At 38.6% G+C, this 16958-nt stretch overlaps 1 protein-coding gene across 2 annotated transcripts in view; it reads left to right on the top strand.

Annotated features, from left to right (window-relative positions):
- Positions 1-1249: 1249 nt before the first annotated feature.
- Positions 1250-16958, top strand: part of MYOZ1 (myozenin 1) — a 39290-nt gene continuing 23581 nt past the window's right edge. The window contains exons 1-3 of one of the 2 annotated variants that reach the window (XM_070945685.1): positions 1250-1428; positions 8216-8291; positions 12417-12509. In XM_070945685.1, coding sequence (XP_070801786.1) covers positions 12434-12509 — 76 coding nt within the window. In that variant the 5' untranslated portion in view covers positions 1250-1428; positions 8216-8291; positions 12417-12433. The remainder of the gene's footprint in view (positions 1429-8215; positions 8292-12416; positions 12510-16958) is intronic. The other variant, XM_070945687.1, reaches the window with a different exon arrangement.

A 16958-nucleotide genomic window follows, 5' to 3' on the forward strand; every position in this document is an offset into this window, starting at 1 on the left:
AGATGGTTTAAACAATTATCTGTACAACGCCTGCATTGCCCATGGAGCCCCAGTCCACCTGTGTATCTTGGCTGAGGAAGCGAAAATTGACCAAGCTTGAAACCAGTACTGTGCAAACCACTCCTGGAAGAGATCCCTGCCAGAAGGGAGAAGGGAGGAAACCAAACCTTGCTCTGCCCCGCTGCACTCAGTCTGCTTCCATTGTGGGAAGGAAGGTCACCACACAAACGAATGCCATGTGAGAATGTTCACCCAAAAGGGAGAGAAGCAGGTCGGAGGGAAATCCTCAAAGCCACCACCGTGTGCCAAAGATATCACCCTGAAGACCCATGCGGTCGTTGAGTTCCCGCAGGAATCAATTACGGTGCAAGGAACTCTGACCCCTCTGGTGGAGGAACCCAATCAATCCGAGAGCAACTATGAAGACTGTTTGGTGAGTGAGGTTGTCAAACCCTTTACAACCTCTATAGAACTGTTAATTCCGTAACGGGGAGAAAAGTAGACTTAAGGCATTGCTAAATTCAGGGTCCACGAGAACCTAATAAGCCCGACTCTGGTCGGGGAACTGGGCATTCAACTATGGCCACTAAAAACCCCAGTCTCATTCTGCCAACTTGATGGGTCTATTGCAGCCCCTTCCTCCCACCAAAATGCCAGCATCCCTGTAGAAATTTCTGGAACCTGACAAAAAGTTCCTTTCATCATTGAATAGTTTCCTTCACATCAGAGAATCTTTTTACATAGGCAATTTATAAATGGCTTTTACAGTTAAATATTTTATTTAATTCTTCTGTTGATAAGCCCGCAAACTGGAAAATAGCATGCTTTCTTTCTAAGACTGAATAGAAAAAAGCAACAGATAACCATCTGACATAATTTGCTGCAGGTGGAGCCATCCTGATGGACCTGCCTGAATCTTCCCACTCCCTACACCCCTTGTCTATTAACCTGCGTAGTGTAAAGCTCTGGAGCACCGCTTGCCCTACTACCATCGATGGATTTATGTGATTTACTGGAACCATATGGCATACACATCATATTTGTACAAATGTAAATAATGCTGTCTGTGGGAAGAGAAGGATGTTCACAACTGGTCCCGGAGCTGCTTATTGAGGGATGCAGAAGTATCCTTTCCCCCTTCCCAGCTTTGCCCCTGCTGATGCTATCTGAGATCCTTGGACTCTGAGTTCCCATTAACTATTAATAACTCCAGGATGCCTGTGTGAGCAAAGTCTCCAAGAGTCAAATGCAAAGCACTCCCCATCAGCACTTTGTGCTGTGCAGACCAGGAGCAGGGTGTGTGGGCCCAGGAGGGTCACCGGTTACCAAGCCTCCTGCAGAATTCGCCAAACAAGGGAGCCCGGAGACACCAATCCCTGCTCTTGCTACCGGAGGCTCCGTCGAGCGGCCTGTGGATGTGTGCCTAAGGTGAGTTCTCTCTGTGGTTATAAGCCAGTAAAGATAACTAGAAAGAGACAAAAGAACAAAATGTCTAAAATTGGCATTATGTCACATTATTTGCAAACAGTTGCCTTTTGGGATTGAGGATTAACAAGAAAAGCATTGTGATAAAAGCAAGGGTGCCAACAGAAGCACTTGTATCGACTGACTTCTGCTGAAATCCTCTTTCCTCTCTCTGAGCACTAAATGTTGGCTTACTTTGGAGTGACCTCTGTCAACCAAATCCAGCAGGAGCCCTTTCTTCTAAAGGCCACAGGAAAAATACTCGCTTAGAATTCCTGAATGCTATAAGAATCCACTGAAATCCCTTTATGGTTGAAGTGATCCATTCAACATTTTCACTGACTGCCCTTAGAAGCTTTAGCATTCTGAATTAGCCGTTTGGAGCATTTTGGATGGCAGCCCAGCTTTCTCTGTCACTTTCTTGGCTTTGGTGAATGTCAAAAGAGATTGGATCTTCTTCTTGGATGTATTTCAGTATTTCCTCCTCCCAGGCTGTCCTGCTTGCTAAATTATTTCACTAATAGAGCAGAATTTCCCTGCCATTCCCCATGTGATCAGCTAGAATGACTTTTGCCTTGTCAATGCAAAAAGAAAACTTCCCAGTTTTATTCTCTCTACTGCTGCCCCCCAATTTTGTAACTGCATGAGACAGGTTGGCACGCCAAAAAGATGACATAGATTCAACACTTCTAATGGAAAACTAATCTAAATTGGTAATGAAACCCCACTCAGAAGTCATTTTGCTGAAGGACAGAAACCTCCTATGCATTGAGTAAGGTGTCCATCACAAAGATCAGCCTTCACACCTCATGTAAAAAAAATTAAATACTATTTAAATAGATTAACTTTGAGCAGAGCATAATACTCTGACCAGAATGGAGGAATGTGAATCAGGAATTATTGTGTGAACTTTTAAGAGAGGGAGGGAGGGAGGGAGGGAGAGGACGGGGGATATTTGAAAGGGGTATACTTCATAAATCCTCTCTATTTATGCCTGGAATTCTAATTGGATCCCGGAGAAGAGATGGCAGAACCAATGGAATCTAGGTGTCCACTTCAGTTTTTCCTCCAACTTTAAATAGAAGGAGGAATCAGCTCAATGGATGTCTGAACTCTATAATTATATCATTGGTCAAGGAAGTCCTCTTTATTTCACTACAACTCAAATTTTGGTATTCAAATGCCCAATCTCTTATGCACAATCTCTTCTTGTTATAAAATTGGAAGCTTCAATACTTGTTTCATTTTTAAACACACTCACAGCTTCAGAGTTAATTTGAGTTAGCAAATCAAGACAAATACAATCGATTGTGAATTCTGTCAACTGAATTGTGAATTAATTAGGGCATCTTTCGGAAACTTCCCAAATTCGTTTTTTCAAGCATGAACAATTCTTCCAGGATACAGAAAAAAGAGCTACCTGTTTCCTCTGTTCCAAGGCAATTGGGTGCATAAGAAATATAGATATTTTTATTTCTAAGGATTTTGTCATTAAATTTTTCCATGCTAGTATTTAACCTTCTGATATAAATAATCTGTCCTTGAATTTTTTTTTTAATTTTTACAATCTTTTTTTGAGAAGGAAAAAGGTTTCCTTCCTTTCCTTTGAAACGTTCATCTCAAGACCATATTAAAGATATAAATGTTCAACAAATTGCATCTCTTCATTTATTATAATATTTCATAATTTCTGTCTAGTAAAAACATATATCTATTGTATATATCTGTGATTTGTTTTAACTATCATCCTATAGAAAAAATATTGTATGTTGAGCCAAGAAAAGACATTGGATAATAGGACACACCATTATATAGTGGGGAGATTATGGAAGAAATATAATGAATGTTCAACTTGCTCCTATCAGATTTCATAGTATTTTTTTGAATCTCCAATGAAAGTGTATCTAGATAGCCATATAGGGAACAGAGCCAATATGCCTTTAAAAGTGTAGATGCTGCTGACAGAGAAATGTCAGAGAGATGGTTTGGATGCTAAATATAATTTGTTAGGTAAGAAAGAGAAGTTGGGATCGCCATGTTTAAATTTTTTCTAAAATATCATATAGCCTACATTGGAAAGACAAGCAGGCAGAGATATGGTTGTCAATGTTTATGGATGAAAAACAAGGGCTGTTGTTTTTTATTTAAAAAACATATGTAAGAATAATACATTAAATGAAGGTGAAAATAAATGTTAGTACTATATTTTATACATTTATTTTTATTTTTATTTTATTTTAATTTGATTTATATGCCACCCCTCTCCGGAGACTCAGGGCGGCTTACAGTGCGTTAAGCAATAGCCTTCATACTTTTGTATATTTATACAAAGTCAGCTTATTGCCCCCACAAACTGGGTCCTCATTTAACCTACTTTAGAAAGGATGGAAGGCTGAGTCAACCTTGAGCCTGGTAAGATTCGAACCTGCAGAAATTGCAGGCAGCTGTGTTAATAACAGGGTGCATTAAATCACTGTACTACCAAGGCTCCTACATGGCAAAATTATTAATGAAACAATGATGGAAAAAGAACTACTGCAGAGAAAACTGAAATAAAATGGTTGAAAATATAAAAAGCTATTGAAAGCCCTGCTACAAAAGACTTCTTCATTTATCATTGTTAAGTAGTTGCTTGAAAACATAAACAAACCTAGAGTCTCAAATATAATTTGGACTGAGGGACATTAAAATCCCTTCTTAGTAAAGCAAATTGGGACAGCCTCCATGCCTCAGTTATTCCATTTATTTATTTATTATTGTTGTTTTTATAATAATAAAGGCAGCAAACATCCACAGTATTCCTTCCTCCAGCCAAGGTGGCACAGTGGTTAGAGTGCAGTACTGCAGGCTACTTCAGCTGACTGCTAGTTGCAGTTCGGCAGTTCAAATCTCACTGGCTCAAGGTTGACTCAGCCTTTCATCCTTCCGAGGTGGGTAAAATGAGGACCCAGATTGTTGGGGGCAATAGGTTGACTTTGTAAAGCACTTAGAGAGGGCTATAAAAGCACTATGAAGCAGTATATATGTCTAAGTGTTATTACTATTCTATTTTCCGCATAACAACCTCACTGTGAAATGAGTTGGACTGAGAGAGAGGGTGACCTTGGGCCACCCAACCAGCTCCTATGCCTAAAGCAGGACTAGAACTCACATACTCCTGGTTTTAACCTGATGCCTTAACCACTAGACCAAATTGGCTCAATGAATTTAATGAAAATTTAATGAAAATAAAATAGCCCAACCTGATACAGTCTTGAACCACTGTACATAATATGCAAACAATAAATAAAAGAACCATGAATTTAATAAAGTTCAATTCATGAAATGTTAATATTTTAGTTAGGGGCTATGATCTATGGCAGCAAGCATTTCTGAAAAAATGAAACAACTGTGATTTTGTGTATTAAATTGGTATATTAAAATTGCACTGCTGAATGCATCTGTACATTCTCCCAAATGCATCAGATTTTTGCAGCCTAGGTGGAGGGCTTTTGAATATATCAAATGTCTAGCATAGACTTCATTTCTATTTTTTTCTTATTAAATTGCTTAAATGGTCTTTCTCATATACATGCACAAAACTCAAGAGAATTGACACATAAAGCCCAGAGATGACATTCTACCCAAGCCCTTTAAAATAAAATGCATTGAAAAGACATGTGTATCAGATGTTTTTTTCTATTTTGCTTCCTGTGTTCTTACTAAATTGTCTTCTTTTTTTCTTTTCCTCTATATTAAAACATAAAAATTAATAAATACTCTTCCATGTAAAGTTCAATCCATTTTTGCAACCCATTATCTGGATAACCCAGATTAATTTTATATTACTTCTATTATGGAGTCTCTTCAGCTAAGCAATCACTCCCCAGATAATAGAACCAGAAGGCTGCCAGGAACCTTTTCTGTTGAAGATTCATACAGGACAAGCATTTTGTCATGTATTAGCCTATTAGCCACTTAGAACAATAGAGGAAGTCAAATATAGCAAAGTAGGCTTAGGCTGTATTAATAGAGTGATAGAAACAAGATCACGTGAAATGTTAATACCACTTTATAATGTAAGACCATACTTGAATATTGCATCCAGTTTTGGTTGCCATGATATAAAAAAGATGTTGACAGTCTAGAATGAGTGCAGAGAAGAGCAACAAAGATGATTAGGGGACTAGAGGATAAAACATAGGAAGAACGGTTGCAGGAACTGGGTATGTCTAGTTTAATGAAAAGAAGGACTAGGGATGGCATGATAGCAGTCTTCCAATAGCTAAGGGGCTGCCACAAAGAAAAGGAGGCCAACTTATTCCCCACAATATCTGAAGGCAGAACAAAAGGCAATGGATGGAAACTAATCAAGAAGAGAACCAACCTAGAACTAAGGAGAAACGTCCTGACAGTTAGAATAATTAATCAGTGGGACAACTTGCCTCCAGAAGTTATGGATGCTCCAACACTGGAGGTTTTAAAGAAGAGATTGGACAACTATTTGTCTGAAATGGTATAGAGCAACTCAAGGCCCACAGTCCGGATCTGGCCCGTGGGGTGCTCAAATCTGCCCCGCAGGTCTGGCCTGGAAATAGCAAAGTACTGGCCCATGCTCTAGCAGCCAAAATGGAGTGGGGGGTTTGCATGTGCCCCCCCCACACTCCATTTTTGGCCTTGACAGCCTCCCGCACCCCATTTTGGCTGGCAAAGTGCTGCAGGAGGTGTCCGTCCCATCTCCCTCCCCTGGGCCGGCCCACAGAGGAGAACTACAATGCTAATCCGGCCCTGGAAGAAATCCAGTTTGGACCTTCCTGCTTGAGCAGGGATTTGGACTGGAAGACCCTCAAGGTCCTTTACAAATCTGTTATTCTATTCTTCTAACTTTGGGTCAATCACTAGGACACATGATACAGGGGTGGACCTTCAACCATATGGTTGCAGTTTCTATTTTGAATTTTTGGGACTCTCTGGAAAGGAGGTGTGGGTATTGTATTTCATTCTTTATCTCCCCTTCTTGGAAACTACCCAATATGCCTCTAATTGGCTAGAGTCTAGACCATTGTTTTCAAACTTGGCAACTTTGAGATGTGTGGATGTCAAGTCCCAGAATTTCCCAGCCAGCACTGTCAACTGGGGGATTTGCAGAGTTGAAGTCTAAACATCTTAAAGTTGCTAAATTTGAAAATACCAGGTTAAATTGTACTCTCAAGGCTGTCATCATATCTAGCGCCTTCTTGTTGTTTACACAATCCTTCCTTTGCTCCTAATAGTCTACAAGGCCTTTCTTTAACTCACTAATAAATAGTCCTTCTTTTTCTGGTCACGTCTCCAGAAATCATTTTGTAAATTGCTGTATTATTTCCGTTTTTCTTGGCACACATATTTTAATTGCACAAAGCTGAAGATCAGCCATTTTGGATACCAAGCTCAATGTTTTGCTCATGGCTCAGAAATCCAACAAAAGCATCCCAGATCAATGGATGTCCAGTCTCTGCTTGAAAGCCTCACATACAAGGGAGCCCATCTCTTCCTTGGGTAAAAGTCCAACTGTTTTTCTAACTTTCAGTTGGAACCTGCCTTCATATAATTGAAATTATTATTCTCTGTCCTGGAATGGTATTTCCAGGAGATCTTCTCATTCCAGGGGCCAAAAGCAATATCACATTTCTAGCTACTGGAGAAGCCCCCTATTAATTAGCTGCAATCAAAGTGGACTACTTTAAGTAGAAGAGTTTCCCAGAAAATTTCACCAGTTTGAATAGTACAAATCATTAAAAACAAGTATAGAAATACAGTTAGAAAACTACCAAACTCAAGGGTAGCTATTAACCAACAACATACTGGAATATTTATGCTGGCTATTGCATAAAAACTCAAAGATTTAAGTAGAATAGTATACCATGGTAGTCTAAATAATTTTGACTGCATGGAGTGTATTATACAACATTGGGCAACAGGTTATTGCATTATCTGCAAGCAGGAAGAGAACAGAATCTTTGCCTTTTAGGTTTCTGCCATACTTAGATAAATTTATACATCCTTATGCCAAGATAAGTAAAAAGGTCAGTAGTGAAGTATGTTCTTTGTTGGCTCCTCAACTTAATTGTGCTGATGGCAGCATATCATGTTTAATCATGCTCATCCACAGTTTGGGCTAAGAGGTTGGCAAATAGGGAGCTTCTGAGAAAGGTTCTTGGGGTAAACCAATGCGCTAAAATACTTAGTAGGAGCTTAGATCTTTGTGGACCCTTAAATAAAAAATCCACATGGGATGTCTCCAAACCGACCAAACATAGATATTAAGCAAAGAAGCCCCAGATTCTTAACTCTAAATGCATTCCCTTTTAACCTTGATGAATAGCAGGAAAGTCAATAAGCTGGTGGCTCAGCTGGCAATGCTGTATGCATGCTTCAGTTAACATCAAGTTGGCCTTGACTGCTTCTTCCAAGCTGGTCATTTTGAAACACTCCTTTCCCTTCCTCTCCATTCCTATTATGAAAATGAAGAAAGGGATAAATTCTATATAATGTTCCATGAGTGGACTTTCAGTTGGTGGAGAATACGTCAGGGTTATCTTCTTCAAATATTTGAAGAGTTGTGGAAGTGTTATACTACATATCACATTTTCTCTGCTTGAGTCTGAACAAACTCACTTCCCTCAATCTCACTTTATATCTGCCAGTCCCTGAATATCTTTCTATGCAATGCCATAGTGTCATTTTAGGGAACTTTTCCTGTACCATTATATGTTTATTATTCTTTCTACAGGTGCATTTCCACTAAACAAACTTGTAACATCATCCTTGATCAACAAACTCTTGAAAAAGGGTCAAGAGATCTCCAGGTAAGTTTACTTACTTGTGTCAGTTATTGTATCAGTGGAATCCTATGACCTAGTCTTAACGCCATGGAATCTATAAGGCCAGAAACCATCAAAAGTAATAAAAATGTTTGAGTCAATGCAAATAAACATTTTCCTTATTTTTCCCCACAGCCCTTTATTTTTAATATTTACTTTGGAACAGTTCCTCTGTTCACTTATTGAAGTTAACAAGATAATTTATTCCCCCATTCTTTCATTCATTCTCCATTATTTGTATAGATGATGGCCATTTCCCATTTCTTTCCGCAGTGACCCTATTCCTTCTTTAATATAATTATTCTATCGATTTTTTAAAAGATTCATATGGCCACACATCTTAGATGACAGTTCTGGGCTCTCTGTCAAATAGTCCCTAAGATGTCTGAAATCTTCCTTCAGTGAGTGACCTGTGGTTGCATTCACTGAAGCCATTGCAAGAGAGGCTCTCGGCAATGATAAGGGATGAAGCAGTCAGTCTTCTCCACTTCCACTCCATCCCTTCCCAAATTGCTTCCCCATGGTAGTCCTAGGTGAGGACAAGGAAAGCCAGCCTGGCTACTCAAAGCAGCCCTTGTGTCTCATGTGAGGCCACTAGGGAGTTTCCAAGACCTTGCAGCCAAAGGGAAGGAGCAAGCACCATGCCAGAAGCCAAGCACTGACAGGACTCCCTAACAATGGAACAATTAATCACTCCCAGCCACCTGGAGTTCATGTGTCTCAAATTGCAAAAACAAGTTTTTTCCAATTTTGAATTTTTTGGCAGCTCAATAAGGGATAAGAAGGCATGGCACTGCTTTGGATGCAGGGCCTCTCCAGAAGCAGGGCCAAACCCCATGTGAAAATGGCATCCTGCTAACAATTAATCAAGATAAACAGCATAAAACAAAATTCACACAGATAGACAAATTTCCACACCAATACACAATATTTCTACCCCTTCCAGCATCAAAAGTTTAGGGAACTGAAAGCTACCTAGGTTCTGCAGTGGTTCCACCAAGTAATCTAGCTAACTTGTTGCCAGGATGTTCCAGTTCAAAACCCATGAGTCTACATTGTGTTTTGGCCACTATGTCTCAGGAAAACTCAGAGCCTGCCCCCACACAACATTTAAGAATCTACAGATATTCACAGTTCCAATGGGAACCAAACAAGGTTAACAGGTAACAGTAACAGAGTTGGAAGGGACCTTGGAGGTCATCTAGTCCAACCCCCTGCTCATGCAGGAGACCTGTACTAGGGATTTGAACCGCCGAACTGCCAACCTTTCTGATTGACAAGCTCAGTGTCTTAGCCAGGCTTAACAGAAGAGAAGGTAAAGAGTTCAGATAGGTTAACACTGCATCAGAGTCATCTGTGGAAGAATTAACAGTGTGGTAATGGTGCAACCCAGCAATCAAATCCCCACTCTCAGTAAGGAGCATTGCATGAAAAGTGGCCAGGATTACCCAATTATGCCAGCCATTTTCACACTGTTAACCTGCCCCCACCTCTCAGCCCTGGTAGATGTCCCTGCACTGCAGCAGATCATTATGGTAATGTAAGCAGGGCCAATTTATTCTAGGTACCTTGATCTTAATAACAAAGCTGGAGAGAAGCCCTGGAAAATAACTGCATTAGAAATCCAAGCAAGGTTGTCTCCTCACAGTTTGGAGATTGGATAGGCATGCCTACCATCTGCTGGAATCCTGCATATTTTGATAAACCTGAACTCCCCGTGGCCTGCTAGGTCCTCTCTAATCTGTAGATGAGACAGGACAGTTCAAACAGTGGAGCTTGTCTTCTTTCTGCCCTGGAAGACCACTTTGAGACCCTAAATGAGCAAGGTCTTATTTTCAATAGATCAGGTTTTGCAGAACAGCAATGGAACTACTTCTATGGTAGCTTATCCTTCTACCTTCTACCAGTATGTTCTGGCAGACTGGAAATTCTAATCTTTGCCTGAGTATGATGACTTTCTGTTCTATCTCTAAATGTTAATTGTCCATGTAGAATTTTATGTGTTTGAACCCTAGTCTGGACTGTGACTAGCTCACCTATCAATTCTATCACAAATGCCTTTAATAATACTTGGATTACTTAAATTACTACATCATACTTTTGGGACAGTATATGACAATTACCATTCCTCACTGCTTTTCCTATTGGCAAGTTAGGATGCTTTGAGATTATGTTTTCATATAGCACTAGTACAGTAGTGGGTTTCAATTTTGTTTGCTACCGGTTTACTCGTGGGTGCGGGTGTGCTTGCATGCTTCTGCACATGCGCAGAGATGTCTGGGTGGGTGGGCGGAGCCTCCGCTGCTGCCGCTACCATTTCACCCAATCTGGGGTGAACAGGTAGCAACCCACCACTGCACCAGTAGTAGAAGAGCCCTGATAGTGCAGTATTACAGGCTAAACATTGCCCACAGTCTGGAGTTTGTTCCTGAGGGGCTCAAGGTTGACTTAGCCTTCCATCCTCCTGAGGTCAGTAAAATGAGGACCCCGACTGTTGGGTGCAAAAAGCTAACACTGTAAACCACTTAGAGACTGTAGTAAAGTGCAGTGGGGCAGTATATAAGCCTAAATGCTATTTCATCAGTGTCATAGGAGGTTGCAGGAAACTATGATCCAGGAAGCAAATATGACTTTCCGTTCTGGCTCATTCATTCTGTTTTGCTACATTACAGTTTTCATTATGAAAACTGGGCTAAACTCATTATGCTAAGTACTATATAGGAGTTGGAATTGGGAGCTTGATTAAGTACTTCCTAGCCCTTCCACTCTAAATGATTGTGGTGATATGTTGAACTTTTTTCTTCAAACAAACAACACTTTTAGAAAGTTTTGCACCTATATAATAAAGGTGCATTGGGCATCTGAACAATCTCCTCCATAAGTAAAGGCAACAGAGCGTGTACTATTATTTCACTCAGGAGCAACTACTATCACTATCAAGATTTGGTTTTTTATGATTTTTTTTTATGATAAAACTCTACTGGGTCAGACAAAGTCTAATCTAATACAATAATCTCACTCAATAATAGCCAAAGATGCCTCTAAGAAGCCCAAAAGTCTCCCACATTCCTATCAAAGCGACTTATACTGAGAAGTAGAGTACCTTTGATCTTTGAGCATGAGCAGGAGACTCTTCGTGGTCATTCTTTTGTGTATCATAGTGCGATAAAAACTTTGCTATAGCTTTATAGAAACTGTTGATTAACTGAGTATGATAAATCAATTAAGGATTCAAATTTATTATAACAGGCTAACTAGCAGAAAGACAAACATTGATACAATGTTCACAGTATAATTTCATTACAATAATACAATAATAGATAAAAGAGAGAAAATAAATTTGCAGAGTAGCAATTAATTTCATAATTAAGGTTACAGGAAACAGTCTGCCAAGTAGACTAACGTGAGAGTATTCAATTCAATCTTAATTTGAAATGACAGTAATAAAGACAGGAGAACTTTACCAAACTCCAAACTGATTCAATCCAAGGTTCTATTCAAATCAAGATTTCCTTCCAATTCTGTTATTCAGGAGTTGAGTTATACAATACCAATGTTAGATTTGGAACTAGTTAATTCTGCCAGCACGGGAAGGTGTTGCAATAAGTACATTGCCTTTAAATCATCTAGTACAATCATAATCCTGGAAGGGACCTTTGAGGTCATCTAATTTAACAGCCTGCTCACTGACAGATGTCCATCCAGTCTGAATTAAAAATTTCAATTGAAGGAAAACTTTCCTTTTCATGTGGCAGCCTGAAGAGTTGGGTTTAAAGACTACTCATCGTGCTGGTGGCCCTTTTCTGAAACTGCTCCAATTTGTCATTATCTTATTGAATTGGAATGCCCAGAATTGGATATAATATTCCAAACTGGGTCTGATCAGGGAAGAATGATTTTGGTCTTTGATATGCTGGGCAATTTTGGTGATGGGTTTGCCTGAGGAGTTCTGTATGCACTTTTATGTCCTTTTCTTTGGGGACATAAAGGTGGCTGTCACCTTTTCTATAGATATGTGGAATTTACAATTGTTCCATCTTGAAACAGCGTAAGTTCTGCATCTGCATCTTACAAGAATCAGATTCATTCCACTATTCCATTCTCACACAGAAAACCCCTCGAACAGCATGCCTCTTGCAGGAACCCCAGCTCCCAAAAGGAAGAGAAAACCTACTAAACTCATTTTAGAATTAACTCAAGAAGGTAAGAGATATCCCATGAGCACACATTCCTTTTCCAATAATTCTTCCCTAGTATCTAGAAAATGATTTACAAAAAACATAGAGGTTATTCTCCCAGACAGAGAAAACACTTTGACATAATATGTAGAACTACAGTTTTTGATAAGTCAAAGAGATGGAGAAGGAAATTATGGTAAAATTATGGTGATAGCCAAAGAGCAACATACTGTAATTTGTTTCCAACAAGTTATCACAGAGGTTGAACTCTAAAGGGAAATACAGGTATTTCTCATGGATGTAAAAGTAAAAATTCCCTTAACAGTATGTAGATTGGAGAGGTTATCCAGTATCTTGCTAAAATGTAAGATTAGACACTTGCTCTTGATGATAATCTCAAATTTTGATTCATTCAAAAGTGATCACATCACACACTTAATATCAGCAGGAATTGTTTTCTCTTTCAAAGAATCATTACATTATCTTACATTAAGTCCATCAGATTTCTGCCACTGGGATTTGTAGGGGACCATCATATTTTATAGATCTAGACCTCCCACCTCAATAATTTCAGTTCAGATTTATACAATGTATCCTAGGCTCTAAGTAAAATGTTAATTTCTTCAGTTTTGAAAAATTGAAAAATGTGTGTCAGATTTTTAAAAATATGGATGGTTCAGCTATCATAGGTGGGAACAATTCTACAAAATAAACTGAAAAGAATGCTTTATAAGCCCTGCTATCTGATTGTGCACACTTGGATTGCATAGGCTGTTTGTTTCCTGAAAAGTTGCACATAACACTGATTTAACTCAGGAAGCGGTTATCCATTAACATCACTGAAGATCGCTTCAAGCATTTTGATTATTAATATTATGTCACCTGCTTTTATGTCATCAAGTCAATTGTTATATTTCATTCAGCTCTATAGGAGTCAGTAAAACTATATTTGGTTGAGGACAGAGAGAAGAAATGTTGTAGATGTCCATAATTTTCAATCACAATAATTAAAACTCAAACTTATGTAGGATCAGCAGTTGAAGCTGCAAGAATGTCTCCCATTCTCCCAGAGAATTCAGGGGTTTATAGCTTTTTTCATCTTCAGGTAGGTTAAAACAAGGCAGTCTCAGTTGTGAATGTTAAAATCTCTGTCACCAATCTCAGGAGTTTTCAATTTCCTATTTTAGACCATTTGATTAATTTAATTAGGAGTTGTTCTGAAGGAAGGAAGGCACAGAAACCTATCTCCTGTCCCAGGCAGAGTGCTGAACAGGATAAGAAATCAGAGATGCAATTCCTAAGTGCTCTCACTCCTTAAACTACGTGTTATTCCTAATAATTTGGCATATTAGGAAGATGTTCACATGTCCCCTTCATCCCACTAGGTTTCAGTGAGATCAATCAGGTTGACCTGGTTTTTCAGGGAAAGTTAGAAATAGAGATCAAGGAGGAGAAATGGAAGATTACAGCCAAACCATCAGACGTATTGAGGCAGAAGGTTAAATGAAATCTTGGACAGAAAATATAGAGCTCAGGGGAGAAATTTATATCCCTGAGAGTTGGGATAGTCACATATTAGAATTTCTAGTATGGATTTGCCCAACTTTATTTGGACTACAGTGAAAAATCACACAAAAAGCTACTAAAAAAACTTGCAAGGGTGTTTCAAACATCAGTTCTGAAAAATTCTTACTGAAATTAGTTTTATTGATCTTTTGTTTGCCTTTAATACTATAAGCAATATGGGTATAGTGGTTTTCAAATCATGATGTTAAACTAGTGTACCGAGATCACCCATTTCCCAAAAGAATTCCTTAATATCTAGAATAATATTACTTTTTCAATTTTTCAATATACAGTATTTATTTTTATTGCCCACCTCATTTCCCAGGCTCAATAAAACCATAACTGCTGATAAACAGTCAGATCCCGAAGCTTTGGTATATAATTCAATATCACATTAACATCTTTAACATTTAAAGGTTATCCCATAAATCTATTTACACAGTATACATTAACACAATTCCCAAAAGATATCACATGACCATATCATATAGCTCAATGAACTCTCAATTTTTTTTTACATCTCTAGCACAAAAACTTGATGTCCATTTTTTCTTTTTTTTTTTTTTTTTTTTAAATTTTAAACAAACTTTATTCATATTTAAAAAAAAGACATTTAAAACAATTATAAGAAAAACTGAACAAGTTTTTCTTAATCAAACACACAAATTACAAGTACATATACTATACATATATAGTGCTCAATTTCCTCTATCAACTACTTTCTAATGTTATATATACATATATATATATACACACAGTGACTATATTTCCTTCTATATCTCTCTGACAGTGCAGTTGTTTATTTACATTGATTTCTCCTAACTTTCATCTCTAAGCATTCCCTCTCTCTGACTTATCCACTGGTACCAGCTATTCCATATTTTAAAATAATTTGAATCTTCCTTATCCTGTAATTTTAGGGTTAATTTATCCATCTCTGCGCATACATAGATTTTCTGTATTACTTCCTGATCAGTTGGCAAACGGTCAATTTTCCAGAGTTGTGCCAATGCTAATCTTGCCGCTGTTATAATATGGAGTATTAGGTATTTTATGTCCTTCCTAATATTTTTATTGATCATGCCGAGTAAAAAGACTTCAGGTGTTAATTCAATTTCGTGATTTGTTATTTCTATTATCCATGTTTTTATTTTGTTCCAATATTTTTTGATTTTTGGGCAAAGCCACCAAGCATGGTAAAAAGTTCCCTGTGCTTTTTTACATTTCCAGCAAACCGGGTTCACATTTGGATACATTTTTGCTAACCTTGCAGGTGGCAGATACCATCGGTACCACATTTTATAATGATTTTCTTTGTATGGTACCGATTTTGTCATTCTATAATTATCTTCCCAAGCTCTTTCCCAATCTTCTAATTGTATATTATGCCCTATGTTCCTCGCCCAGGCTACCATCTGCCCTTTGACCAACTCTTCTGCCAGATCGAATTCGAGTAAATATTTGTAAATTTTTGAGATTAGCTTCCCTTCTTTTGATTCTAATAGTTTGTCTAATTGATTTTGTTTTAAATCTATTCCTTCTTTCTCTTGGTCTTTTCTGTATCTTACTTTTATTTGCGAGTAGGGCCACCAGTCTATTTCCATTCCTTGTTCTTTAAGCTCTTCCCTAGTTTTCAAATTCCCCTGAACATCTACTATTTCCCTATATTTTAGAATCTTTTGTTTTGATAATATGTTGGGGTGAGTTATTGCTTCTATAGACGATAGCCAGCCAGGAATTTTCATGTAGTGTTTTTGTTTAATTTGTAGCCATGTGTTAATTAAGGATCTCCTGATTGTATGGTTGTTAAAATGTTTATATATTTTATTTCCTGAACTCCATATAAAGGCGTGCCATCCTTTCATTAAATCCATTTAATGTCCATTTTTTCAAATACATTCTTTGGGGGTCCAATGTACCGTAAATACAAGTTTTTAACAAATCCACTTTAACATCAAATCTATTGATACCATTTATAAATATTTTTAAAGACACAAATGCATTTATAGGGCATTATTGGAAATTCCAGTTCTTTAGTCCATGTTTGGAATATCCCAGGAATTTCTATTAAAAATATTCTTAAGATTTTGATAGAGATATATTTAGGTTTTATTTATATTATTGGTTTTAAATAAGAGAGTATTTCAGGTGCTTTTGAGGCAGCCAAAGCATCTGGCTCATATTGGTACCTTAGAACAGGGCTGTCAAACTCACGGCCCATAGGCCGGATGCATCACACACTGGCCATGACCATGCCCGGTTTAGCGAAGGGGGGGAAGTCCCAATACATCATGTGACACCGCCGTGATGACATGAGTTTGACACCCCTGCCTTAGAACATACTTAAGTTGAAGATGTTACCACTGTTACAAGCTGGGAGGACAAATTCAGTTTGAATTAGAATGATGGAAATTACTAGCAATTCAGAGATGCAGATAATCTGCATTTGCCATGATCAGGACATAATTAATCAAAGCTACCTTTGGGTTAAGTTGTAGATGACAGTCTAGGTAGGCCTGAAGATCTAGCAATAATGTCTGATCCAGAAAAAGCCAGATGAAGATACTTTCAGAGAAATATTCAACAAAGAGGTGTTACATGGGAGCGACGTGGCGCTCCCATGTAACACCTCTCCTGCGCGAGCTGCATTGGCTCCCGGTGGTCTTCCGGGTGCGCTTTAAGGTATTGGTCCTCATCTTTAAAGCGCTCCATGGCTTAGGGCCAGGATATTTGCGAGACGCCTGGTCCCACTGGCCAATACGCTCTCACAGAGAGGGCCTCCTCAGGGTGCCGTCGGTCAGGCAATGTCGGCTGGCGGCCCCCAGGGGGAGAGCCTTCTCTGTGGGGGCACCCGCCCTGTGGAACAAGCTGCCTCCTGGAATACGACTGATCCCGGACCTCCGGACCT

The sequence above is a fragment of the Pituophis catenifer genome, unplaced genomic scaffold (assembly GCF_029215685.1).
Source record: "Pituophis catenifer annectens isolate HBS135680 unplaced genomic scaffold, rPitCat1.0.hap2 SCAF_6, whole genome shotgun sequence".
In the NCBI taxonomy this organism is placed as follows: domain Eukaryota; kingdom Metazoa; phylum Chordata; class Lepidosauria; order Squamata; family Colubridae; genus Pituophis; species Pituophis catenifer.